Here is a 27,678-nt window from a genome sequence, read left to right as displayed (position 1 = left end):
AGACAGAGAGTGAGTGAGAGAGAGACAAGAGCGTGAGTGAGAGAGAGACAAGAGAGTGAGTGAGCGACAAGAGAGTGAGTGAGAGACAAGAGAGTGAGTGAGAGACAAGAGAGTGAGTGAGAGACAAGAGAGTGAGTGAGAGACAAGAGAGTGAGTGAGAGACAAGAGAGTGAGTGAGAGACAAGAGAGTGAGTGAGAGACAAGAGAGTGAGTGAGAGACAAGAGAGTGAGTGAGAGACAAGAGAGTGAGTGAGAGACAGAGTGGTGGCGTGTGTGTTGTCTAACCTTGCCCAGCTGCTTGAGGAAGATGAGATGTCTCTCTTCAAACTGAGCAGGGTTTTGGTTCTCAAAGGCCCCTGGGAACCCAAACCCTCTGGCCCTGTTGGGCACCATGTCACTCTCCACCAGCAACTCGTAGTCTGGAGCAGGAGACAGGACACAATCAACACCTTCTGGAAATAAACCAAAACATACATGCTAATCTAGCATACGTTTTTACCCCAAAGTGTCATAGAACTGCCAACACTGACAGAGACCCAAAGCCTACATTCAGAATATGTTGTAATCCATGTGAGAATGGAACTGCTGTTGCCAGTGTCTTGGTATAACACACTGAGCTACTGGACCAGAATCAGTGAAATGACTAGAAGGACATGTTTGTCAGTGTGCAGAGCACTAGAAAGCGAGGAGACAACCGACCAGGAGTGAAGAGGCTGTTGAGGTCTCTGATAACAGCTCTGAAGGACGGTCTGTTGGAGGGCTCATAGTCCATACAGCTGTTGATCAGGTTGGCCAGCTCTGTCCACTTAGGTGCAGGCAGCTGGTGGTGGTCTTCATAGAACAGCTGTTTCTACAGAGGACAAGAAGACGACATCAACTAGAAACAGAGGAACATAACTCTAACAGCTTTAGTCCTAGTGTCCAGACAAGACAACCGTACATCAACTATGTCTCTCTAAACATAACATACCAGTAAACTGAGGTACAAAACCCTCAGGTTGGACATCTTCGACTTTGATTTAAATTCATCTGATTTCCTGCTTGTAAAAAGCACCTTGATATTTGGCTGTAATTTACAGTGGAGCTGTAATGGTACAGAAACCGGAGATGGAGTCCTGCCTATTGGCCGTCCTGGCTCGCACAAGGCTTACCATTACTAACAAATTCAATGGTATTAGAATTACAAATATCCAATTATTAATATATATATAGCAATATGTAATTATTACATGAATAAAAGTGTGAATTGCACCTTGGAGCAGTCCAGTGTACCGAGTGGTCTGTCTCCTCCACTGCAGATCTCCCACAGAGTCGTGCCGAAGGCCCACTTATCTGTAGCTAGAGTGAGATGTCTGTCCTCCTCGAAACACTCGGGAGGTACCCAGGGAATGCGCTCCACAAGGACTGGAGGGACAGGGGAGGACAGGACAATGGGGTGGGAAATATACAGCACACAGACATGAAAGAGACTTCCTTCCTGACTTCCTGAGCTACTGTTCTTGTTTATTTGTGCGTTGTATGCTTTTAGCTGTTAGTGTACAAAACATTAGGAACAAACCCCCCCAAAACACCTTGCACCATGTGTCGCTGCGTAACCAAGCCACATAGTTTACACATAGTATTGTAAAACAACGTGCAAAAGTTCAGTGAAGTACCATTTCTCAGTACAGTATCTCTTTGTAATAACTAACATAAGGGCTGGTACTCACCATCTTTGGGCAGCACCGTGATGCTGATTCCAGGGTCACTCAGTTTGATGAAGGGGGGGTTCCCAGTCTTCCTGTCCTCCTCGCGGATCAACAGAACATTCTTGGCACACACATTCCCATGGACCAGGTTCTTATCCTCCTGTTATTCAGTTGAACATGGTGGACTGATTAGTGGCAGATTGAACACAGAAGTTACACCATTACAGTGAGATCAGATGCAGTTATATTAAATATGTTTTATTGGACAGAGAGGAGAGAGAAAGTGGGAAAGATAGGGAGGGGTGCATCACATAGGCTGCTTTAACACAGGCAGCCCATTCTGATCGTTTGCCGAATTATTGGCAAAAGAGCTGATCTGATTGGCCAAAAGATCAATTGGTGGAAAAAGATCAGAATTGGGCTGCCTGTGTAAACGCAGCCAAAGACAGTGGGTCAGATTTGAACCCATGAAAACGCTAGTTACGAGATGGAGGCCACAACGCTGAGCACTAGACCACCCAGGACACATAGCAGACCACCCAGGACACATAGCTGACCACCCAGGACACATAGCAGACCACCCAGGACACATAGCAGACGGCTTCTTTCCAAAACCATTTACTGTTCAGGGACTGCATCCATTCGGTGAACCATCTGGGGCCTTATGAATGGAGTTTCTTCCTGATTATTATGATTAGGGTGTCTTACCAGGTAATGCATAGCCCAAGCCAGCTGCTTGGCCACCTCCAGCTTCCAGGTGATGTTCACAGAGCTCTTGTTCTTCTTTAGGTATGTATCCAGGGAGCCAAACTTCACATATTCCTGCACCATCATGTCTGAAAGGGTTATAATTCAACAAATCACAGCTGGACCACTGTAGCACATCAAATAAAGGGGCTTGAAACTGCCATACTGTTTTGATGAGCCATTTCCCAACTTCTCTGGTCAATAAGGACTGGTGGGTAAAAGCATCCAATCTCAATCCACATGGATATTCTTATTCATACTGTATCAAATCAATCTTCATTGATCCACTTGAGTGCTGGATCTCACACACACACACACACACACACACACACACACACACACACACACACACACACACACACACACACACACACACACACACACACCCTTTAAAACCAGGCATGACCATGCCTAGTGATATATAGAGCGAAGCCTACTTCCTACAACAGCTGGCTGGTCCAGTCCTTACATAACATAGGATTAACCTAGAGCCTCGGCCAGTTCAGCAGGAGCAGCTACCGTTAAAAAAGGATTTTATTCCAGACCGATGCTGGCCCTGATGTTACCCAGAAAGCATTAGGCTACAAACTGAAGAAAACTGCCTGAAATGGGGGAGGGACTACCTGGACTTGTCCAATAAGAAACGTTAATTTCCGTGTTCTGTTGAATGCCCTAATGAACTGCTGTGTTTAATCCACAGCCCCCACAGTTGAACTTAACTAGGAATAGATCCCTATCACACTGATACAGACACTAGGAATAGACCCCTATCACACTGATACAGACACTAGGAATAGACCCCTATCCCACTGATACAGACAGACACTAGGAATAGACCCCTATCCCACTGATACAGACAGACACTAGGAATAGACCCCTATCCCACTGATACAGACAGACACTAGGAATAGACCCCTATCACACTGATACAGACACTAGGAATAGACCCCTATCACACTGATACAGACACTAGGAATAGACCCCTATCACAATGATACAGACAGACACTAGGAATAGACCCCTATCCCACTGATACAGACAGACACTAGGAATAGACCCCTATCCCACTGATACAGACACTAGGAATAGACCCCTATCACACTGATACAGACACTAGGAATAGACCCCTATCACACTGATACAGACACTAGGAATAGACCCCTATCACACTGATACAGACAGACACTAGGAATAGACTCCTATCCCACTGATACAGACAGACACTAGGAATAGATCCCTATCACACTGATACAGACACTAGGAATAGACCCCTATCCCACTGATACAGACACTAGGAATAGACCCCTATCCCACTGATACAGACAGACACTAGGAATAGACCCCTATCCCACTGATACAGACAGACACTAGGAATAGATCCCTATCACACTGATACAGACAGACACTAGGAATAGACCCCTATCACACTGATACAGACACTAGGAATAGACCCCTATCCCACTGATACAGACAGACACTAGGAATAGACCCCTATCACACTGATACAGACAGACACTAGGAATAGATCCCTATCACACTGATACAGACACTAGGAATAGACCCCTATCCCACTGATACAGACACTAGGAATAGACCCCTATCCCACTGATACAGACAGACACTAGGAATAGACCCCTATCACACTGATACAGACAGACACTAGGAATAGACCCCTATCACACTGATACAGACACTAGGAATAGACCCCTATCCCACTGATACAGACAGACACTAGGAATAGACCCCTATCCCACTGATACAGACACTAGGAATAGACCCCTATCCCACTGATACAGACAGACACTAGGAATAGATCCCTATCACACTGATACAGACAGACACTAGGAATAGACCCCTATCCCACTGATACAGACACTAGGAATAGACCCCTATCCCACTGATACAGACAGACACTAGGAATAGACCCCTATCACACTGATACAGACAGACACTAGGAATAGACCCCTATCCCACTGATACAGACACTAGGAATAGACCCCTATCCCACTGATACAGACAGACACTAGGAATAGACCCCTATCACACTGATACAGACAGACACTAGGAATAGACCCCTATCCCACTGATACAGACAGACACTAGGAATAGACCCCTATCACAATGATACGGACGGACGGACGGACGGACGGACGGACGGACAGACAGACGACAGATAGAGACAGACAGACGACAGACAGAGACAGACAGAGACAGACAGAGGCAGACAGAGGCAGACAGAGGCAGACAGATAGAGACAGACAGAGACAGATAGACAGAGACAGACAGAGACAGACAGAGACAGACAGACGACAGACAGAGACAGACAGAGGCAGACAGACAGAGACAGACAGAGACAGATAGACAGGACAGACAGAGACAGACAGAGACAGAGACTAACAGAGGAAACGGTTGGGATGGAGGTAGAGGGAGGCTAACAGAGGAAACGGTGAGAGGTATAATTTAGTTTGGTAATGTCACTTACTCTCCTCTCCGCAGACACACACGCCATAGGTGAGGAGCAGGTGCTTATGGGATAGCTGGCTCATCATACTGGCGGCTTCAAAGAATGACTGGAGAGAAGAGACAAGAGCCGTCAGACCGAGTTAAATATTGTAAAGTAGGAAATGTAAGCAAACATAGAAAATGAACACATTAACTGTCAAAACATTGTGCTAAATAAAATGACTTGTCAGCAATGGAAGAGTCATGTCCCTTTAAAGACTCCATGTCCTTAACACTACATGTTGTTGGCTGGAGGTGAGGAGACGTTCTCCACCAACCTCGGAGTACTTTCGGTGAGCCTTATCCAGGATCTTAACAAGGACATCCATCTGGTGAATCTCTCCGTAGTCTCCCAGCTCCTTCCTCACGCCACAGAAGATCTTGGTAAACGTCCCCTGTCCCAGACTATCTTTCTGTAACACACAGGTAACACCGGGTCTAAGAGCCTCTCCCCTGGTCAGCCAAACACATCCACCCCTTATTTCAATTGTATTTGTGAGTGTTTATTTCTATGTATATTTTATTAACCTACATTATTCATATCATAGTTGAGAACTCATGCCATCATTTCACCTGAACCAGTTAAGGAGCGACAATTCAGCCCTCCGATTGAAGTCCTCTATCGTGTGTGTGAGTGGCAATGTCAGCAGGTACATGCAGGTGTACGTGACCGTGTCACAGGTTAAAGAGGTCATTACACCACAATAGGAATGGATGTTAACTGACCTTTCAGTCATGGGTGAAGGAGAAGGAGAGGGACAGAGAGGTCATCTTACCATGACAAGATCCTCCTTGCGTATCTTGTGGAAGACCATCTGGCTGATGTTGTGTCTGTGCAGAGAGGGGGACAGGGGGACCTCAGCCCCCTGGTTACTGCGGCACACCAACAGGTTAGACTTGTCTGCAGACACAGGGAGCACAGACCAGGACGTTAAGTGAGTTAGGAGCACATCATCTAGTCCTCTTTATGGGTCGTATTCATTAGGGCATACCACAGCAAAAAAGGTTTTAAACACTAAACGAAAACAAGTTGGACAAGTTCTGGTAGACCCTGAACAGAGAGTGCAATGCTGTCAACAAGGCAAAGGGTGGCTACTTTGCAAAACCTCAAATATAAAACAGATTTTGATTTGTTTAACACTTTTTTGGTTACTACATGATTCATATGTGTAATTTCATAGTTTTGATGTCTTCACTATTATTCTAGAATGTAGAAAATAGTACAAATGAAAGAAAAACACTTGAATGAGTAGATGTGTCCAAACGTTTGACTGGTAGTGTATGGGACACAACATAATGTTATGTACAGTATGTGTGATGTGGGGTCGATGCAGCTCACTGGCCTTGTCCAACTGTTTCTGTTGTGTTTGACTATAGACAAAGGAATTGAACATCATGCTGAACATTGGTGACCAGAATAAACCCTCTGGAACACTATGGCCTAGATGATCGTTTAACAACAACTACAATACTTGTGCCACGTCTCCTTTTAAACGATAGTGCATTCTTTTTTTATATAGTTAACATTTATTTAACTAGGCAAGTCAGTTGAGAACAAATTCTTATTTACAATGACGGCCTACCAAAACGCCTCCCACGGGGACGGGGATTAAAAATAAATTATAAAAATATAGGACAAAACACGCATCACGACAAGAGGGACAACGCTACATAAAGAGAGACCTAAGACAACACCACAGCAACACAAGACAACACAGCATGGTAGCAACACAACATGGCAACAACACGGTAGCAACACAACAACATTGTTTATCAAACTACTGTGAGAATATAGACTTCGTGTTGAGTGTGGCTGGAGAGCTGACGTCAGCCCACATTGCTAATATTGGCCAAAGAAATGAAGTTGGCCAGTTTATGATATTGTTATAAATCACAAAACACAGCTATGACCCTTATTCCCTGACCACCTCACCTTTAGCTTTAGGCGGGCAGCACTTGGTGAACTGGAAGACGTGTCCGTCAGAACGCAGAGCTTCTTTCTGGTAGCGGTGGAGCAGCTCCCTCAGAGAACCAAAGCTCTTCTTGGCCCCAGAGAGGATGTAGTCTCCCTGGTCTGTCTTCACTATCTGGCAGTGCTTGTACTCAACTAGGCTGTCACACTGCAGGGGACACAGGTCAGATATGCACCCTAACACTCCCTATCGGTCCTTACCCTTCAAAGTTTGTAGATTTCTAAGGTGTTAGCAATATGGTGAAAGCTGCACCAGTACACCTGCATACCTATCCAGACCCTTTCAGATCTGGAAACCTTGAAGGGTCTGGACTAAACACACTTAGCACCATGTCTTTCAATAACCTGTATGGTACGGTACTCACGCCCACTACAAAAGACAGGAAGTATTTGTTGTAGTCCTTAGGGCTGCTACGGAGGATGTACAGACCCTTGTGATTCCCAGACCGCCGCAGCTTACTGATAGCAAAGTCCATCCTGAGGAGAGAGAGACAGGAGAGATCTGGTCAGTCATGGTCGTACTGTGCTTGTATATGTACAAGTTAATGATGAGAGGGTTGACGAGGTTATATCAGCGGGACTAACGGGTTTAGGGTCATGACATTTTGTGTGGATGAAGGGCGGGTTGAATAAAAACAGAAAACAATTTCTTTAAAATGCATAAATGTGCAATTTATATCTATAGGCTACATTACATTATTTTAGGCTCTCTGTCATTAGTGGGTAAGCCTAAACTTTAGATCCTAACTGTACGTTCCCCAAATAGCCTACACGCCAATCCCCAAATAGCCTACACGCCAATCCCCAAATAGCCTACACGCCAATCCCCAAATAGCCTACACGCCAATCCCCAAATAGCCTACACGCCAATCCCCAAATAGCCTACACGCCAATCCCCAAATAGCCGACACGCTAATCACCAAATAGCCGACACGCTAATCCCCAAATAGCCGACACGCCAATCCCCAAATAGCCTACACGCCAATCCCCAAATAGCCGACACGCTAATCCCCAAATAGCCGACACGCTAATCCCCAAATAGCCGACACGCTAATCCCCAAATAGCCGACACGCTAATCCCCAAATAGCCTACACGCCAATCCCCAAATAGCCGACACGCCAATCCCCAAATAGCCGACACGCCAATCCCCAAATAGCCTACACGCCAATCCCCAAATAGCCTACACGCCAATCCCCAAATAGCTTACACGCCAATCCCCAAATAGCCTACACGCCAATCACCAAATAGCCTACACGCCAATCCCCAAATAGTTTACACGCCAATCCCCAAATAGCCTACACGCCAATCCCCAAATAGCCTACACGCCAATCCCCAAATAGCCTACACGCCAATCCCCAAATAGCCTACACGCCAATCCCCAAATAGCCTACACGCCCATCCCCAAATAGCCTACACGCCCATCCCCAAATAGCCTACACGCCAATCCCCAAATAGCCTACACGCCAATCCCCAAATAGCCTACACGCCAATCCCCAAATAGCCTACACGCCAATCCCCAAATAGCGTACACGCCAATCCCCAAATAGCTGACACGCCAATCCCCAAATAGCCTACACGCCAATCCCCAAATAGCCTACACGCCAATCCCCAAATAGCCTACACGCCAATCCCCAAATACCCTACACGCCAATCCCCAAATAGCCTACACGCCAATCCCCAAATAGCCTACACGCCAATCCCCAAATAGCCTACACGCCAATCCCAAAATAGCCTACACGCCAATCCCCAAATAGCCGACACGCCAATCCCCAAATAGCCTACACGCCAATCCCCAAATAGCCTACACGCCAATCCCCAAATAGCCTACACGCCAATCCCCAAATAGCCTACACGCCAATCCCCAAATAGCCTACACGCCAATCCCCAAATAGCCTACACGCCAATCCCCAAATAGCCTACACGCCAATCCCCAAATAGCCTACACGCCAATCCCCAAATAGCCGACACGCCAATCCCCAAATAGCCGACACGCCAATCCCCAAATGCTTTTGGGAACAGGCAGAAAAAGTTAAACGCAAAAAGTACAATGTTGGAGTTTATTTCAATAAAGAGAAAAGCTGTGAAATGTAGAGTTGAAAATAAAGAGAAGGGAGGACCAGAAAGTAATGTTTGGGAAAGATTTGATGAAGTGGTAAAAGAGGATGATAACAGTGTTATGTGTGGTGATTGTGAGGCGCTATACAAATTCAATAGTCACAAGATCGCACTTCAAATAGGCCAATGACACGTCAAGGGAACTGTAGCCTACTGTTCAGATGAGTAAAATGGAAACTGAAATCTGGACACTGACTGTAGGTCTATAACCTCTCACATAGCCTTAACATTAACTCTCGTTGAATGAAGCTGTTCTTGCAGTGCCTGAGTGGAAACATGTTGCAGTTTTGCGTCCTGATGTTCTATGCCGTCTGCTCCGTGTTATTTTGTAAATATATTCCGTTAATAGTTCACTACAGTTTATTGAAACGTACCAGCTGCCTTACTTGTCCTCTTTCTTTGCATTTCTTGCACTAAAATGATACACCAAATGTAGGTTAAATTATTACTGGGGAACAGGAGTAGAGAAATATGATTTATTTCAGTATCTTGAGAGAACGTGAATGGTCAGTTAGATACCGTCTGTAGAGGTGCTATATTTATCAGCATCATAAAAGCTGATAGTATTTCAACCACATTAAATATGCATCCAAGCAGAACTGAAATCTTATCAGAAACATGTTGGGTCGTTTTACACAGCTTTCTATTTCCTTACAACCGGTCAATCTGATGTCATTTGGATGTTTTGCACAGAAAGTCTTTCCTGTTTTTTTCCCTACGGGTCCCTAAACGTCTTCGCTCTGAGAAAGAAGCAGAGATGACAGAAAACTTTACCAATGTCAACTAGATTGAAGCATTCATTCTATCGATTTGACATTCTGGTGGGTAAAGGCGTCAGCATGCTTCAGTTTGGCTAGTGCCTAGCCGAGCAAGTGTGCTTGCATACTCCCTTAAAAGACCTTCCCTTGAAAAACTTGAAAAAGCGGCAATAATACGGTTTCTCCATTTTGAAACACGGTAGCCAGTATACACTTCCTCAAAATAGTCAGAATTAATCTATGATAACTCAATCTGTCATTAACTTCCAAGTTTTTGCCGAAGAGATCTTAATTGCGCAATTTTTACATCTAATTAAGACGCTAGGTGCAGTATTTCTCAATGAAAAAATGTGCATGAAAATGAGTCGTCTCTCGTTAAATGACAACAAATACTTTATTGAAGAATCCCTACTGTTGACCAATCACTGAAGAAGGGGCGTAGACTTCAGCTCCGAACTTCGGCTTGCCTCCAGAAAAATGTGCGCCCGAACAGCCGAAAGTCCAAAACAAACAAAAACGTCCTAAAATGTTATAATATATACACAAACTCTACCGAACTGTTTTGGCTGGGAAGCATGCGGACACCTAAAGGGTAGATTTAGTCTTCTAGGGCATCATATAATGACAGAAGAGACGCTGCATGTATCTAATTATATACAAGTTGACTAACAAATAGAATTTCCAACAATTTGTAAGGCTAAGCAGAAACATATCTAACATATCAGGCAAATCAAGTCCTGCACCCCCTATCAAATCGTTACGCCGTCTCCGACAAGCCTACTGTTGTGCATTTTCTATATTAGCGGGTTAGGGTGTAGGCCTCAGATTGTCACGTTATCACATATAGGCCGGGCGGTTGCGGATGGGTTATTAGCAATTGCGGGCGGGTGAACAAACCTGCTGAGCCGCACACCCCTAGTACACGTGTCTATGTGTGTGTGGATGTTCTTGTGTTTGTACAGTATATGTGCCTAGTCTAGACTTACGAGACTGGACCATGGCAGTAACTCTGAATGGCCTCCAGCAGCCTAGGGGGCGCCACCTCTTTACACAGGAAGTGGTGAGCGTCTGCTATGAGCCGGTAGTAGCCATCCACCAAAGACACAAAGGACAGAGCCTCCGACAGGGAACGGAACTCCAGCTCCTGTGTAGCAGAGAGAGATGGACGAGGATATGAGGGATGAATCAGTTCTCTGTTACACATAATACATGAGAAATGTTCCTGTTCTGATCTAACATAACAGTTGGGCTGAGTCGAAAATGTCACCCTGTTCCCCCTACAAAGTGCACTTGGCCCTATGGCCCTGCTCAAAAGTAGTGCACTATATTGGAAATAGCTTGTCATTTCAGACACAAATGATGTCCTTGTCCCTGTCTGAGTTATGAGGTTAGCAGAGTCATCGTACCAGAGTCTGACTGTCCTGTCTGTTGATGGTGACGATGCGACTCTCGATAGAGCCATCCTTGTTGGCTTGTTTGATGCTGATGTCAATAACTTCAGGGAAATCACAGTACGTCTGGAAACCCTATAGAGAGAGAGAGTAAGAGTAGTAGCAGCCACCCTGAATGCACAACCGCTTCAAAACATCCTTTCTCTGACTGTCTATGACATTATTACAGGAGACTATTTGAACACGTGACTAACTCTAGCCCCTTTGTGGCTGTCTCAACTGGTCATATGTGCTTTCAGAAATCAGAAAGAAAAGGAGAAGACGAGAAGGAAAAATACGAAAGAAAAAGACGAGGAGAACAAGGAACAAGAATAAAAAGGAAGAGAAAGTGAAAGAAGAATAGAGAAGAGAACGCTACTCCTCCCCCTACCTTGTCTGCCTCCTTATCCTCCTCCCGGGACCACTGGATGCCGTTGTTTCCTGTGACGACGATGGTGACCTCTCCTTCCAAGGACTCGGTGACACGGAAGCACTCCGAGTAGAAGGCTGGGTGCAGTGTCTCCAGGTTCACCAGGTATTTGAGCTTGAGGTCACGAGCCGTGGCTTTACACTGGCTGAACTGCTGGATGAACTTCCTGAAGCGATGGCGGATCCTCTTCCGGGTCACAAAGTGGTACTCTTGGATATGGGCACGCATATTCTTGGGCAGGAACGACTTATAGCTGAGGAGGGAAGGTGAAAGGATTGGTTTAGTTACACACTAGTATCAATAGCAGCAAAGAGCAGAATTATGTGAAACAACAAACACAATACAGGTTTTAAGAACATGGGCTATGGTGGATTGGAGTGAGGTGGGTGGGGTGGATTGGAGTGAGGTGGGTGGGGTGGATTGGAGTGAGGTGGGTGGAGGTGGATTGGAGTGAGGTGGGTGGAGGTGGATTGGAGTGAGGTGGGTGGGGTGGATTGGAGTGAGGTGGGTGGAGGTGGATTGGAGTGAGGTGGGTGGGGTGGATTGGAGTGAGGTGGGTGGAGGTGGATTGGAGTGAGGTGGGGTGGATTGGAGTGAGGTGGGGTGGATTGGAGTGAGGTGGGTGGGGTGGATTGGAGTGAGGTGGCTGGGGTGGATTGGAGTGAGGTGGGTGGAGTGGATTGGAGTGAGGTGGGTGGGGTGGATTGGAGTGAGGTGGGGTGGATTGGAGTGAGGTGGGTGGGGTGGATTGGAGTGAGGTGGGTGGGGGTGGATTGGAGTGAGGTGGGTGGGGTGGATTGGAGTGAGGTGGGTGGGGTGGATTGGAGTGAGGTGGCTGGGGTGGATTGGAGTGAGGTGGGTGGGGTGGATTGGAGGGAGATGGGTGGGGGTGAATTGGAGTGAGATGGGTGGGGGTGAATTGGAGTGAGGTGGGTGGGGGTGGATTGGAGTGAGGTGGGTGGGTGGGGGTGGATTGGAGTGAGGTGGGTGGGTGGGGGTGGATTGGAGTGAGGTGGGTGGGTGGGGGTGGATTGGAGTGAGGTGGGTGGGGGTGAATTGGAGTGAGGTGGGTGGGTGGGGGTGAATTGGAGTGAGGTGGTTAGGGGTGGATTGGAGTGAGGTGGGTGAGGGTGGATTGGAGTGAGGTGGGTGAGGGTGGATTGGAGGGAGATGGGGTGGATTGGAGGGAGGTGGTTAGGGGTGGATTGGAGTGAGGTGGGTGAGGGTGGATTGGAGTGAGGTGGTTGGGGTGGATTGGAGGGAGGTGGGGTGGATTGGAGGGAGGTGGGGTGGATTGGAGGGAGGTGGGTGGGGGTGGATTGGAGTGAGGTGGGTGGGGGTGGATTGGAGTGAGGTGGGTGAGGGTGGATTGGAGGGAGGTGGATTGGAGGGAGGTGGGGTGGATTGGAGGGAGGTGGGTGGGGGTGGATTGGAGGGAGGTGGGTGGGGGTGAATTGGAGTGAGGTGATTTGTTTAACACTTTTCTGGTTACTACATGATTCCATACGTGTTATTTCATAGTTTTGATGTCTTCACTGTTATTCTAGAATGTAGAAAATAGTAAAAATAAAGAAAAACCCTTGAATGAGTAGGTGTTCTAAAACTTTTGACCGGTAGTGTACACATATCAGATATTATTGCCCACTACAATATCATATGCCAAAACATGATTTGTATTGAACCCTGATTGTGAAGTGTATGAACAGTACAACTCAGGGGTTGAAGGGGATCTAGGGATGATTAGGTGGCCGGGAAAGTAAAACAACTGGCAGGTTTGGATTTTAGACAGGACACCGCCCAGGGTTAACATCCCTTCTTTACTGACCGCAGGGAAGGCTCTGCATTCCACCTGGTTTGACCGTTGTGTACACATTGCTTTGTGACCAAACGGTTTTCAGCTCTGACAGTTTCTTCTAGGTTCAACATGCTCCATCTTCCTCCTACCAGACTACTCACCTGGTGTCGTTATAGATGTCCACAGGAGACTGGCTACTCTCCTTAGCCATCCTCATCATGTCCAACACAGCCATGCCAAGACACTCCTCCTGGGCCTCATGGTTCACTGGGATAATCACCCAGCTATGCACAAAGTCACTACGCCACTGAGAGGGAGGGAGATAAAGCGGATAGAAGTGTCATAAGGTGAAAACAAACAAGGCGAGAGAGCGAGAGCGAGAGAGAGAGGGAGATAAAGCGGATAGAAGTGTCATAAGGTGAAAACAAACAAGGCGCGAGAGCGAGAGAGAGAGGGAGATAAAGCGGATAGAAGTGTCATAAGGTGAAAACAAACAAGGCGAGAGAGCGAGAGCGAGAGAGAGAGGGAGATAAAGCGGATAGAAGTGTCATAAGGTGAAAACAAACAAGGCGAGAGAGCGAGAGCGAGAGAGAGGGAGATAAAGCGGATAGAAGTGTCATAAGGTGAAAACAAACAAGGCGCGAGAGCGAGAGACAGAGAGACAGAGAGAGAGAGAAGGGAGGGTTGGTAACGTTAACTTATGACAGACAGCCACAGCAGACTGGCAGACACCCCTAACATATCACATGGCTGTTAAGGCATGAGGCAGTTGTTATACACCCCTATCTGTGGCATGCCTCGGGTCTCTGTGGCATGCCTCGGGTCTCTGTGGCATGTCCCAAGTGGCACCCTAAATAGGGTAGTCTAAACAAATCGGACCTTCGGCAACACAGTGACTACGGTCTCAGTTCAATGATGCACTCGTGGAATAGAGGAACTATGTCCCTACATCAATGCCTACGTGCAGTATAACTGAATCACTACAATAGCAAGATGGAGATCACTGAAGTTATTTTTTAAAACTAGACCTTAGTCCCCGTGTTGCCTGGGTTGAGTTTTCCAGACTACATATTCTGCACTACTTTTGACCAGAGCCCTATGGGCCGTGGTCTAAACTAGTGCACTAGAGCCCTATGGGCCGTGGTCTAAACTAGTGCACCAGAGCCCTATGGGCCGTGGTCTAAACTAGTGCACCAGAGCCCTATGGGCCGTGGTCTAAAGTAGTGCACCAGAGCCCTATGGGCCGTGGTCTAAAGTAGTGCACCAGAGCCCTATGGGCCGTGGTCTAAACTAGTGCACTAGAGCCCTATGGGCCGTGGTCTAAACTAGTGCACCAGAGCCCTATGGGCCGTGGTCTAAACTAGTGCACCAGAGCCCTATGGGCCGTGGTCTAAAGTAGTGCACCAGAGCCCTATGGGCCGTGGTCTAAAGTAGTGCACCAGAGCCCTATGGGCCGTGGTCTAAAGTAGTGCACCAGAGCCCTATGGGCCGTGGTCTAAACTAGTGCACCAGAGCCCTATGGGCTGTGGTCTAAAGTAGTGCACCAGAGCCCTATGGGCCGTGGTCTAAAGTAGTGCACCAGAGCCCTATGGGCCGTGGTCTAAACTAGTGCACCAGAGCCCTATGGGCCGTGGTCTAAAGTAGTGCACCAGAGCCCTATGGGCCGTGGTCTAAACTAGTGCACCAGAGCCCTATGGGCCGTGGTCTAAAGTAGTGCACTAGAGCACTATGGGCCGTGGTCTAAACTAGTGCACTAGAGCCCTATGGGCCGTGGTCTAAAGTAGTGCACCAGAGCCCTATGGGCCGTAGTCTAAAGTAGTGCACTAGAGCCCTATGGGACATGGTCTAAAGTAGTGCACAATATTGGGAATAGGGTGCCATTTAGGACGCACACTTTGTCTGTTCATGCTGGCTAAGGAAGAGGTCCCCACAGGCAGGGTTACAACCTAACTGGGGAGAAAAGACTGCCTGTGTGTTTGAGGAGATCCATTTAACCAAGGCAGGATGCAGGCACAACCACTTCATTACATAATGATTAGTTATGCTATTAAGACGCAAGGTGATTTGCAGTTCAGTGATTCCGATTGCAATGTTGTCCATCTCAAACACGTACACTCTGCATCCCTCGTCTTCCTGACTGCACTACCACTTATTTTCTAGTTACAGCAAATAACAGCCCTGACATGGTACGTGGAATACATGCAGCCACGTTTCCACAAGCTACACCTGAAGTATTACACTCCCTTCCATTGTTTTGCTCAACAACTTTCTGTGCTGCACCAAAAGCGATAGGGATCTTAGTGTTTGTGAGCTGTAGAACTGGCCAGTCCAGTTGAACTTGTATTCTCTCTGTGGATAAATATCAAGTGAAACCACAAGAGACATCGGCTTCGGCGATACGAACACCACATCAGCAGACAGATCGTCTTGAGGGACATAACCCACATTTCCAAGAATAGAAACTAAAGAAAAAGTATTATTTTTTTATGTGGAAACAAGGTACCTCAGTTCTCAGAACTGTGGAATAAAGTCAACACTGCTTTCCTCACAGCAACCCAGGGCCTCTATTTTTCTAAAATATGGACTTAAAGGGGCCATCCACCGTTGAAACAATAAACTAAGGGGTCCTCCCCCAGCCTGTGTTTTGGTAAAAAGCTGAGGGATGGGCCTGGAGAAATATAACCACTCTTAAATTCATAAACGGAGGTATTGATGCAAGGACTGACCATCCAAAATATCTAAATTATAGTTATATACAGTGTTCATTTACATTTTCAATCTTTACAAATATTGAAGTAAAACAAGCTTGTATTTCAGGTTCTGATGGGGTATTACAGTTGAACTAAGCTCATAAAGGCATTTATAAGTTATGCTCTTTAAAACGACAGCAGGACCTGGCATAGCTAACGTATACAGACAGGGTAATCTCTCCCCCCCAGTGTGTTCTGTGACAATGTGAATGTGAAGATAAAAACTGAAAGGACACCACAGTCCACACAGACATTCTAAAAACACGCACGTACACACAAAAACACGCACGTACACACAAAAACACGCACGTACACACAAAAACACGCCCTACCAGCCACAGCTTTCACCACTGCCTCACCCTCCCAACACTACTTCCCCTTTTCTTCAGCATACGTACAGACACACACACAGACGGGTAGATTAGGCAGTTATTTACACCACACAGACTTTACAGCGTCGCTGATTGGTGATTGGTTTAAAGAAACCAGTCGCCCAAAATTGATTGTGCTTGGCATTATGGTCTCACCAGCTGGCTCGCTCTCTGTAGCAATTGAGCCCGGGGATCAGGTTACTTAATACTTCAGGTATCTGGTGGCTTTACAGTAAGGCATCTGGTGGCTTTACAGGTAGGCCATTTTAGGGGAGCCTGTAACATACATGTTAGACTAGAGCCCATATTTACAAATCAACTCAGAGTAGAAGTGCTCATTCATTTTATTTATTTAACCTTTAGTTAACTAGTCAGTTAAGAACAAATTATTATTTTCAATGATGGCCTAGGAACAGTGGGTTAACTGCCTTGTTCAGGGGCAGAACAACAGATTTGTACCTTGTCAGCTCGGGGATTCGAACTTGCAACCTTTCGGTTACTAGTCCAACACTCTAACCACTAGGCTACGCTGCAGCCCCAATTTCTTATGATCTTTAACCTGTTGGGGCTAGGGGGCAGTATTTTCACGGCTGGATAAAAAAACGTACCCGATTTAATCTGGTTACTAATCCTACCCAGTAACTAGAATATGCATATACTTATTATATATGGATAGAAAACACCCTAAAGTTTCTAAAACTGTTTGAATGGTGTCTGTGAGTATAACAGAACTCATTTGGCAGGCAAAACCCTGAGACATTTTCTGACAGGAAGTGGATACCTGATGTGTTGAATTACCTTTAAGCCTATGCCATTGAAACACACAGGGGTTGATTAATGTTTTGGCACTTCCTATTGCTTCCACTAGATGTCACCAGCCTTTACAAAGTGTTTTGAGTCTTTTACTGTGAGATCTGACCGAACAAGAGCCATGGAACGGTGATGGCCGATTAGACTCTGGCGCGAGTTCATGTTGGGTACCCTCGTTCCAATACGTTATAAAAGAGAATGCATTCGTCCACCTTGAATATTATTCATGTTCTGGTTAAAAAAGGCACTAATGACTTATGCTATACAACGTTTGACATGTTTGAACGAACGTAAATATATTTTTTCCCCTCGTTCATGACGAGAAGTCCGGCTGGCTTAGATCATGTGCTAACAACACGGAGCTTTTTGGATATAAATGATGAGCTTTTTTGAACAAAACTACATTCGTTATGGACCTGGGATTCCTGGAAGTGACATCTGATGAAGAGAATCAAAGGTAATGGATTATTTACATAGTATTTTCGATTTTAGATCTCTCCAACATGGCCGTTTGTCTGTATAGCAAAGCATATTTTTCTGGGCGCAGTGCTCAGATTATTGCAAAGTGTGATTTCCCAGTAAGGTTATTTTTAAATCTGGCAAGTTGATTGCGTTCAAGAGATGTAAATCTATAATTCTTTAAATGACAATATAATATTTTACCAATGTTTTCTAATTTAAATTATTTAATTTGTGGTGCTGACTTGACTGCCGGTTATTGGAGGGAAACGATTTCCTCAACATCAATGCCATAGTAAAACGCTGTTTTTGGATATAAATATGAACTTGATAGAACTAAAAATGCATGCATTGTCTAACATAATGTCCTAGGAGTGTCATCTGATGGAGATTGTAAAAGGTTAGTGCATCATTTTAGCTGGTTTTATGGTTTTGGTGACGCCTGGCTTTGAATTGACAAAACATTACACACAGCTATTGTCAATGTACTCTCCTAACATAATCTAACTTTATGCTTTCGCCGTAAAACCTTTTTGAAATCGGATAACGTGGTTAGATTAAGGAGATGTTTATCTTTCAAAGGGTGTAAGATAGTTGTATGTTTGAAAAATTCGAATTTTGACATTTATTTGGTTTGAAATTTGCCGCTCTTGAAATGCACCTGCTGTTGATAGGGTGCACCACGGGTGGCACACTAGCGTCCCACATAGCCCCAAGAAGTTAAGGCAAAGCTGATCCAAGATCAGCACGTCTACACTCTTCAATTTCACACTACCAGACTGAGAAAACATTCCTGGTAAAAAATATAGTCCAAGACTAACCTGAGCGAAGAGGTAGGACATGACAGTATCGTCAAACACTGGGCTGTCCATTCCCTTGTTGACTCCATAGCGGAAGGAACAGGAGCCTCCATACCAGCCAGGGAAGTAGTACCTGGGGGGCGCAGAAAGGGAGAAGAAACAGGAAGAGAAGATAAAGAAGACTATATAGAAGACAAGAACATTGTGTCTAATACTACTTCTGTACAATGATACTTTAATTAAACATCATTGTATATTTCACACTTTAATTCCTTAATATTTTTAATAGCATATCTAACTGTTTCCTTTTCAACAGAAAAATGAAAAGTCGTCCCCTGACCACACGCCACATCCCACCTCACTCTGAAGAGGAGACTGTAATTTGCTGATTGGTGGAGTTTGAGGATGTGATTGGGTGGGAACCACATGCGGTCGCTTTCCCTCATCAGGCCAAACAGGCTGCAATACAACGGTGACAGGCCTGGGAGACAGGAGAGAACAGAATAATAACAACATTAACACCAAACACATCCATAGGGATAAGCAGAGCCATATGTAACCTTGTAGTTAGTGTGTCAGCCCTGAGATTGGAAGGTTGGGGGTTTGATCCCCCGTCAAGTCATACCAAAGACTCCAAAATTGGGACCTGATGCCTCTATGCTTGGAACTTTAGTATTTAGGAGATGGATTAGGGGTAAGGCCCTGCGATAGACTAGCGTCCTGTCCAGGGGGTGTCTCACCCTACAGAAATGGGTGGCAGAGCAATGGACATTAGACCGGTGGAAATCTGTCCCTTTGTCCAAATTTGAGAATTTTGGTTATAACCGCCATGTCTTTGTGAGATGCAGAGTAGGTGAACAGATGATCTCTGCAAGTGTACTTCCCACCGTGAAGCATGGAGGAGGAGGTGTGATGGTGCTTTGCTGGTGACACTGTCGGTTTTTTATTTAGAATTCAAGGCACACTTAACCAGCATGGCTACCACAGCAGTCTGCAGCGATACGCCATCCCATCTGATTTGCACTTAGTGGGACTATCATTTGTTTTTCAACAGGACAACAACCCAAAACACACTCCAGTATGTGTAAGGGCTATTTGACCAAGAAGGAGAGTGATGGAGTGCTGCATCAGATGATCTGGCCTCCACAATCCCCTGACCTCAACCCAATTGAGATGAGTTGGACCGCTGAGTGAAGGAAAAGCAGCCAACAAGTGCTTAGCATATGTGGGAACTCCTTCAAGACTGTTGGAAAAGCATTCCTCATTATGACCTTTAAGGCAAAGCCAATCCTAGATCAGCACTCTTACCCATGCACAAACACACAGGTGGTTATGGTCAACTGGTCCCTGTAAGAGGGTTGGGGTTGTGAGGGTTTAGAGTTTAGGATTTGAAGCTTGAGGCGAGGCATTTCAGTGGATAGTATTGGGCCTCAGTCAGCTGTGCTCTGGTCTGGGCTCAGAGTGAAATCAGCCTCAGCTGTGCTCTGGTCTGGGCTCTGGGAGTGAAATCAGCCTCAGCTGTGCCCTGGTCTGGGCTCTGGGAGTGAAATCGGATTAACTTGCCAAAAGGCACCTACTGTATGAAATGTCACTCTTCTCAGCATGGAAATAGCGTTGTAAAATGGTGTAGAAACGTGCCATTTCAGGAACATTAAACACACTAGCCATTTCAACAGCTTTAAATAGATGTGTTTTTCCCACGTATGTAGGCCTATAGCGTCGGGCTGCAATGTGTCCACAGGGGCAGCAGGTAGCCTAGTGGTTAGAGCGTTGGACCAGTAACCGAAAGGTTGGTGGATCGAATCCCCGAGCTGACAAGGTACAAATCTGTTGTTCTGCCCCTGAACAAGGCAGTTAACCCACTGTTCCTAGGCCATCATTGTAAAGAAGAATTTGTTCATAACTAACTTGCCTGGTAAAATACAACAATTGAAAATGTATGTATTTACACTACCGTTCAAATGTTTGGGGTCACTTAGAAATGTCCTTTTTTTCCATGAAAACATAGGTGAAATTAGTTGCAAAATGAATAGGAAATATAAACAATGATTTATTATTGAAATAATAGTGTCCTTTTGTCAAAGAATCCTTAATTTGCAGCAATTACAGCCTTGCAGACTTTGGCATTTTAGTTGTCAATTTGTTGAGGTAATCTGAAGAGATTTCACCCCATGCTTCCTGAAGCACCTCCCACAAGTTGGATTGGCACTTCTTAGGTACCATATGGTCAAGCTGCTCCCACAACAGCTCAATAGGGTTGAGATCCACTGACTGTGCTGGCCACTCCATTATAGACAGAATACCATTCCCTAAATAGTTCTTGCATAGTTTGGAGCTGTGCTTTGGGTCATTGTCCTGTTGTAGAAGGAAATTGGCTCCAATTAAGCTCTGTCCACAGGGTATGGCATGGCATGGCATTGCAAAAGGGAGTGATAGCCTTCCTTCTTCAAGATCCCTTTTACCCTATACAAATCTCCCACTTTACCACCGCCAAAGTACCTCCAGACCATCAAATTGCCTCCACCATGCTTGACAGATGGCATCAACCACTCCTCCAGCACCTTTCCATTTTTTCTGCGTCTCACGAATGTTCTTTGTGGTCCAAACACCTCAAACTTAGATTCGTCTGTCCCTAACTTTTTTCCAATCTTCCTCTGTCCAGTGTCTCTGTTCTTTTGCCCATCTTAATCTTTCCTTTTTTTTTGGCCAGTCTGAGATATGGCTTTTTCTTTTCAACTCTGCCTAGAAGGCCAGCATCCCGGAGTCACCTCTTCACTGTTGACGTTGAGACTGGTGTTTTGCGGGTACTATTTAATGAAGCTGCCAGTTGATCAGTTGTGAGGAGTCTTTCTCAAACTAGACACTAATGTACTTGTCCTCTTGGTGAGGTGTGCACCTGGGCCTCCCACTCCTCTTTCTATTCTGGTTAGAGCAGGTTTGCGCTGTTCTGTGAAGGGTGTAGCAGACAGCTTTGTACAAGATCTTCAGTTTCTTGGCAATTTCTCGCATGGAATAGCCTTCATTTCTCAGAGCAAGAATAGACTGACGAGTTTCAGAAGAAAGTTCTTTGTTTCTGGCCATTTTGAGCCTGTAATCGAACCCACAAATGCTGATGCTCCAGATACTCAACTAGTCTAAAGGCTAGTTGTATTGCTTCTTTAAATCAGCACAACAGTTTTCAGCTGTGCTAACATAATTGCAAAAGCGTTTCTAATGATCAATTAGCCTTTTAAAATGATAAACTTGGATTAGCTAACACAATGTGCCATTGGAACACAGGAGTGATGGTCGCTGATAATGGGCCTCTGTACGCCTATGTAGATACTCCATCAAAAATCAGCCGTTTCCAGCTACAATAGCCATTTACAACATTAACAATGTCTACACTGTATTTCTGATCAATTTGATGTTATTTTAATGGACAGAAAAATGTGATTTTCTTTCAAAAACAAGGACATTTGTAACTGACCCCAAACTTTTGAAGGGGAGTGTATGTATGTATGTATGTATGTATGTATGTATGTATGTATGTATGTATGTATGGATGTATGTATGTATGTATGTATGTATGTATGTATGCATGTATGCATGTATGTATGTATCCTTCTGCAGGGAACAAAGTTAAGGGTGAGGCCAGGGGAAGTGGGAAGAGGAAACTCGAGTGACAGAGTAAAGACAGAACACAACAAGTTGGAGTGTCCAGAGTCCTATACTACGTACTTGGTTCGAGGAGTCCCAACCAGAAGCCGTGGATTACAGGCAACATTCGCACTGAGCTAAAGGGTAGAGCTGCCGCTTTCAAGGAGCGGGACTCTAACCCGGAAGCTTATAAGAAATCTCATTATGCCCTCCGACGAACCATCAAACAGGCAAAGCATCAATACAGGACTAAGATCGAATTGTACTACACTGGCTCCGACGCTCCTCGGATGTGGCAGAGCTTGCAAACTCTTACAGACTACAAAGAGAAGCACCGCAGAGAGCTGCCCATTGACACGAGCCTACCAGACGAGCTAAATAACTTTATGCTCGCATTGAAGCAAGTAACCCTGAAACATGCATGAGAGCATCAGCTGTTCCGGATGACTGTGTGATCACGCTCTCCGCAGCCGATGTGAGCCAAACATTCACAAGGCCACTGGGCTAGACGGATTACCAGGGCATGTACTCCAAGCATGCGCTGACCAACTGGCAAGTGTCTTCACTGACATTTTCAATCTCTCCCTGTCTCAGTCTGTAAAAACAACATTTTTCAAGCAGACAGTCCCTGTGCCCAAGAACACTAAGGTAACCTGCCTAAATGACTACCGTCCCGTAGCACTCACGTCTGTAGCCATGAAGTGCTTTGAAAGGCCGGTCATGGCTCACAACACCACTATCCCAGAAACCCTAGACCCACTCCAATTTGCATACTGCACCAACAGATCCACAGATGATGCAATCTCTATTGCACTCCACACTGCCCATTCACACCTGGACAAAAGGAACACCTATGTGAGAATTCTATTCATTGCCTACAGCTCAGCTTTCAACACCATAGTGCCCTCAAAGCTCATCACTAAGCTAAGGACCCTGGGACTAAGCACCTCCCTCTGCAACTGGATCCTGGACTTCCTGACGGGCCGCCCCCAGGTGGTGAGGGTAGGTAACAACACATCCGTCACACTGATCCTCAACACGGGGGCCCCTCAGGTGTGCATGCTCAGTCCCGTCCTGTACTCCCTGTTCACACTCATGACTGCATGGCCAAACACCACTCCAACACTATCATTAAGTTTGTTGATTACACAACAAAGAGACAGCCTATAGGGAGGTCGTCAGAGACCTGACTGTGTGGTGCAAGGACAAAAACCTCTCCCTCAATGTGATCAAGACAAAGGAGATGATCGTGGACTAAAGGAAAAGGAGGACCAAGCACGCCCCCATTCTCATTGACGGGGCTGCAGTGGAGCAGGTTGAGAGCTTCAAGTTCCTTGGTGTCCACATCACCAACAAACTAAGATGGTTCAAGCACACCAAGACAGTCGTGAAGAGGGCACAACAAAACCTATTCCCCCTCAGCAGACTGAAAAGATTTGGCATTGGTCCTCAGATCCTCAAAAGGTTTTACAGCTGCACCATCGAGAGCATTCTGACAGGTTGAATCACTGCTTGGCCTCTGACTGCAAGGCACTACAGAGAATAGTGTATACAGCCCAGTACATCACTGGGGCCAAGCTTCCTGCCATCCAGGACCTCTATGCCAGGCGGTGTCAGAGGAAGGCCCTAAAAATTGTCAAAGTCTCCAGCCACCCTAGTCATAGACTGTTCTCTCTGCTACCGCATGGCAAGCGGTACCGGAGCACCAAGTCTAGGTCCAAGAGGCATCTAAACAGCTTCTACCCCCAAGCCATAAGACTCCTGAACAGCTAATCAAATGGCTACCCAGACTATTCACATTACTCCCCCGCCCACTGCTGCTACTCTCTGTTATTATCTATGCAAAGTCACTTTAATAACTCTACCTACATGTACATAATTACCTCAATTACCTTGACACCGGTGCCCCCGCACATTGACTCTGTACCGGTACCTCCTGTATATAACCCCACTATTGTTATTTACTGCTGCTCTTTAATTATTTGTTGTTCTTATCTCTTACTTTTTTATGAATTTCTTAAAACTGCATTGTTGGTTAAACGCTTGTAAGTAAGCATTTCACTGTAAGGTCGACACCGGTTGTATTCAGTATTTCACTGTAAGGTCGACACCGGTTGTACTCAGCATTTCACTGTAAGGTCTACACCTGTTGTACTCAGCATTTCACTGTAAGGTCTACACCTGTTGTACTCAGCATTTCACTCTAAGGTCTACACTGGTTGTATTCAGCATTTCACGGTAAGGTCTACACCGGTTGTATTCAGCATTTCACGGTAAGGTCTACACCGGTTGTATTCAGCATTTCACGGTAAGGTCTACACCGGTTGTATTCAGCATTTCACGGTAAGGTCTACACCGGTTGTATTCAGCATTTCACGGTAAGGTCTACACCGGTTGTATTCAGCATTTCACGGTAAGGTCTACACCGGTTGTATTCAGCATTTCACTGTAAGGTCTACACCTGTTGTATTCAGCATTTCACGGTAAGGTCTACACCGGTTGTATTCAGCATTTCACGGTAAGGTCTACACCGGTTGTATTCAGCATTTCACTGTAAGGTCTACACCGGTTGTATTCAGCATTTCACTGTAAGGTCTACACCTGTTGTATTCGGCGCATATGACAAATAAGATTTGATTTGATTTAACTACGGTCAACTCTGATGTTCTGGGATGTTTTGTGTGTTAAAAATAAATACCTGTCATATTACACATCTAGTAATGACTGAATGCGTTTGAACCTTCAACGCACAGTAAAACTTGTGTATGACTTAATATAATTATTTTATCGCTAGGAGTGGAGGGGAAAGTTGCTTGTGCATTGATAAGCACACTGAAGATGGTATTACATTTTGTTACATTACATTTTTATTTTCTATTTAAACCTTTATTTAAGGCAAGTCAGTTAAGAACAAATTCTTATTTACAATGACGGCCTAAACCGGCCAAACCCAGACGACGCTGGGCCAATTGTGCACCGCCCTATGGGACTCCCAATCACGGCTGGTTGTGATACAGCCTGGATTCGAACCACGGTGTCTGTAGTGACGCCTCTAGCACTGAGATGCAGAGCCTTAGACCGCTAAAACAGTAAGTTAACACTAAGTAATACATAAAGATGTCTATTTCACCCCATGGCCTGCTGGATTTGCAAATAGGGATATGCGTGACTGAGTACTGAACAGACAAACTCTTCTTCAAATACTGTAAAACTCAAAAATGTGTCTTGACTCTAGCATTCCATTTGTACATGTGCAAGCTCCCGTTAGTCCTACAGAAATACATGCTTATTAAAAACAGATAACATTCCTTGCTAAAATGTGGAGTTTCATCACAAATTAAAAATGGACTGGTTGATTGAATTAGGGAAATATGTGTTCCAACAACGAACTGCAGTTTTGGAATAATTGCATCCTGTCTATTTTCCACAAACTCAGTCTGGCTATGTCGTAAAAATGTAAGAAAACAAACATTTCTTTGTTGGTCTTATTTTAAGGTTAGGGTTAAGGTTATCAGTGTGGTTAGGGTTAGGTTTAAATTCAGATTTTAATTAGATACATTGTAGAAATACACAGGGTTTATGACTGTGGCAACTAGCTTATTTAAATATTTTATAATAAAAAGAAATGCACTTTTATTTATTTTTTACCCGAAAGATTGAGACAAAAACAAAGAACATTGACATACATTTTCACAAACGATGACATCACCATATCCACAGCCAATGTTGATCGGGGTGGCAGGTAGCCTGGCGGGTAGCCTGGCGGGTAGCCTGGCGGGTAGCCTGGCGGGTAGGGTAGCCTGGCGGGTAGCCTGGCGGGTAGCCTGGCGGGTAGCCTGGCGGGTAGCAGGTAGCCTGGCGGGTAGCCTGGCGGGTAGCCTGGCAGGTAGCAGGTAGCCTGGCGGGTAGCCTGGCGGGAAGCCTGGCGGGTAGCAGGTAGCCTGGCGGGTAGCAGGTAGCCTGGCGGGTAGCCTGGCGGGTAGCCTGGCGGGTAGCCTGGCAGGTAGCCTGGCGGGTAGCCTGGCGGGTAGCCTGGCGGGTAGCAGGTAGCCTGGCGGGTAGCCTGGCGGGTAGCCTGGCGGGTAGCAGGTAGCCTGGCGGGTAGCCTGGCAGGTAGCAGGTAGCCTGGCGGGTAGCCTGGCGGGAAGCCTGGCGGGTAGCCTGGCAGGTAGCAGGTAGCCTGGCAGGTAGCAGGTAGCCTGGCGGGTAGCAGGTAGCCTGGCGGGTAGCCTGGCGGGTAGCCTGGCGGGTAGCAGGTAGCCTGGCGGGTAGCCTGGCAGGTAGCCTGGCGGGTAGCAGGTAGCCTGGCGGGTAGCCTGGCAGGTAGCCTGGCGGGTAGCCTGGCGGGTAGCAGGTAGCCTGGCGGGTAGCAGGTAGCCTGGCGGGTAGCAGGTAGCCTGGCGGGTAGCCTGGCGGGTAGCCTGGCGGGTAGGAGAATTGGCCAGTAATCTGTCATTATGTTGTTTGTTTGTAGCCCTAAAAAAAATCTAGATTTAAATAAAGCATTTGTTTCTTCCATTCTCTTAAAGTTGGAGTATTAATTTACTTTGAATATTTAATTAACAGCTTCTTCAATATACACAGAGTATACAAAACATTAGGAACACCTCTTTCCATGACAGACTGACCAGGTGAATCCAGGTGAAAGCTATGATCCCTTATGTCACTTGTTAAATCCACTTCAATCAATCAGTGTAGATGAAGGGTAGGAGACACGTTAAAGAAGGAGTTTTAATCCTTGAGACAATTGAGACAGATTGTGTATGTCCGCCACACAACTGTGGGAAGCACTGGAGTCAACATGGGCCAGCATCCTTGTGGAACGCTTTTGACACCTTGTAGACTCCATGCCCTGACGAATTGAGGATATTCTGAGGGCAAAAAGGGGGAAAGCAACTTAATACTAGACAGGTTCCACACTGAAAATATGCATTAGTTTGATAAAGACAAAGAGCGTATGTTTGTCAGAATGATTATGCCTAGACCTACTCACCAAACCAATGCTGTGTCTGTGATTCATCCCCATGCAGTGTTTAATGTGGAATTGTTCATCCATTTTGAAAATGCCAAAGAACATGCAGAATAAACTAAATCGAACATCTGTATATATCGAAAAGAGACATTTTGGTTTGTTACCCTGCAAAATGATCACTGTTTGATAATAAGGGTTCCAGACATGAGATGTTCATCACTTCACACTGGAAACTTTTTCCATTTGGAGAAATATTCTGTTCTACTGTTGCGCACTGTTGGCATATAGATAAATGCACACATTTTTTCCCAGTTATTTTTTTAATCATGGGAGTACTCCTAACAGTAAAACATGTCAAATGCCCATCCCTATTTGCAACTTTTTTCCTTTTTATTTCGGCCCCCCAAAGAAATGTGCCATTAACTCGCCCATGGATTGA

At 45.7% G+C, this 27,678-nt stretch overlaps 1 protein-coding gene across 6 annotated transcripts in view; it reads right to left on the bottom strand.

Annotated features, from left to right (window-relative positions):
• Positions 1 to 27,678, bottom strand: part of LOC106568442 (tyrosine-protein kinase JAK2) — a 95,918-nt gene that overhangs the window by 18,346 nt on the left and 49,894 nt on the right. For 2 of the 6 annotated variants that reach the window (XM_014138772.2, XM_045692557.1), the window contains 16 exons: positions 18,986 to 19,109; positions 18,650 to 18,761; positions 13,600 to 13,745; positions 11,605 to 11,896; positions 11,190 to 11,309; positions 10,770 to 10,927; positions 7,275 to 7,386; positions 6,871 to 7,057; positions 5,714 to 5,838; positions 5,216 to 5,350; positions 4,918 to 5,005; positions 2,397 to 2,524; positions 1,710 to 1,848; positions 1,253 to 1,404; positions 700 to 850; positions 286 to 452 (listed from right to left, as the gene is read on the bottom strand). In XM_014138772.2, the coding sequence (XP_013994247.1) occupies positions 286 to 452; positions 700 to 850; positions 1,253 to 1,404; positions 1,710 to 1,848; positions 2,397 to 2,524; positions 4,918 to 5,005; positions 5,216 to 5,350; positions 5,714 to 5,838; positions 6,871 to 7,057; positions 7,275 to 7,386; positions 10,770 to 10,927; positions 11,190 to 11,309; positions 11,605 to 11,896; positions 13,600 to 13,745; positions 18,650 to 18,761; positions 18,986 to 19,109 (2,336 nt within the window). Of the gene's footprint in view, positions 1 to 285; positions 453 to 699; positions 851 to 1,252; positions 1,405 to 1,709; positions 1,849 to 2,396; positions 2,525 to 4,917; positions 5,006 to 5,215; positions 5,351 to 5,713; positions 5,839 to 6,870; positions 7,058 to 7,274; positions 7,387 to 10,769; positions 10,928 to 11,189; positions 11,310 to 11,604; positions 11,897 to 13,599; positions 13,746 to 16,715; positions 16,836 to 18,649; positions 18,762 to 18,985; positions 19,110 to 27,678 lie in introns of those variants that run through there. The other 4 variants (XM_014138775.2, XM_014138774.2, XM_014138773.2 and 1 more) reach the window with 4 other exon arrangements.

The sequence above is a fragment of the Salmo salar genome, chromosome ssa13 (assembly GCF_905237065.1).
Source record: "Salmo salar chromosome ssa13, Ssal_v3.1, whole genome shotgun sequence".
NCBI lineage: Eukaryota > Metazoa > Chordata > Actinopteri > Salmoniformes > Salmonidae > Salmo > Salmo salar.
Note: the sequence above shows the minus strand (reverse complement) of the source record. Positions and strands in the feature narration are given on the sequence as shown.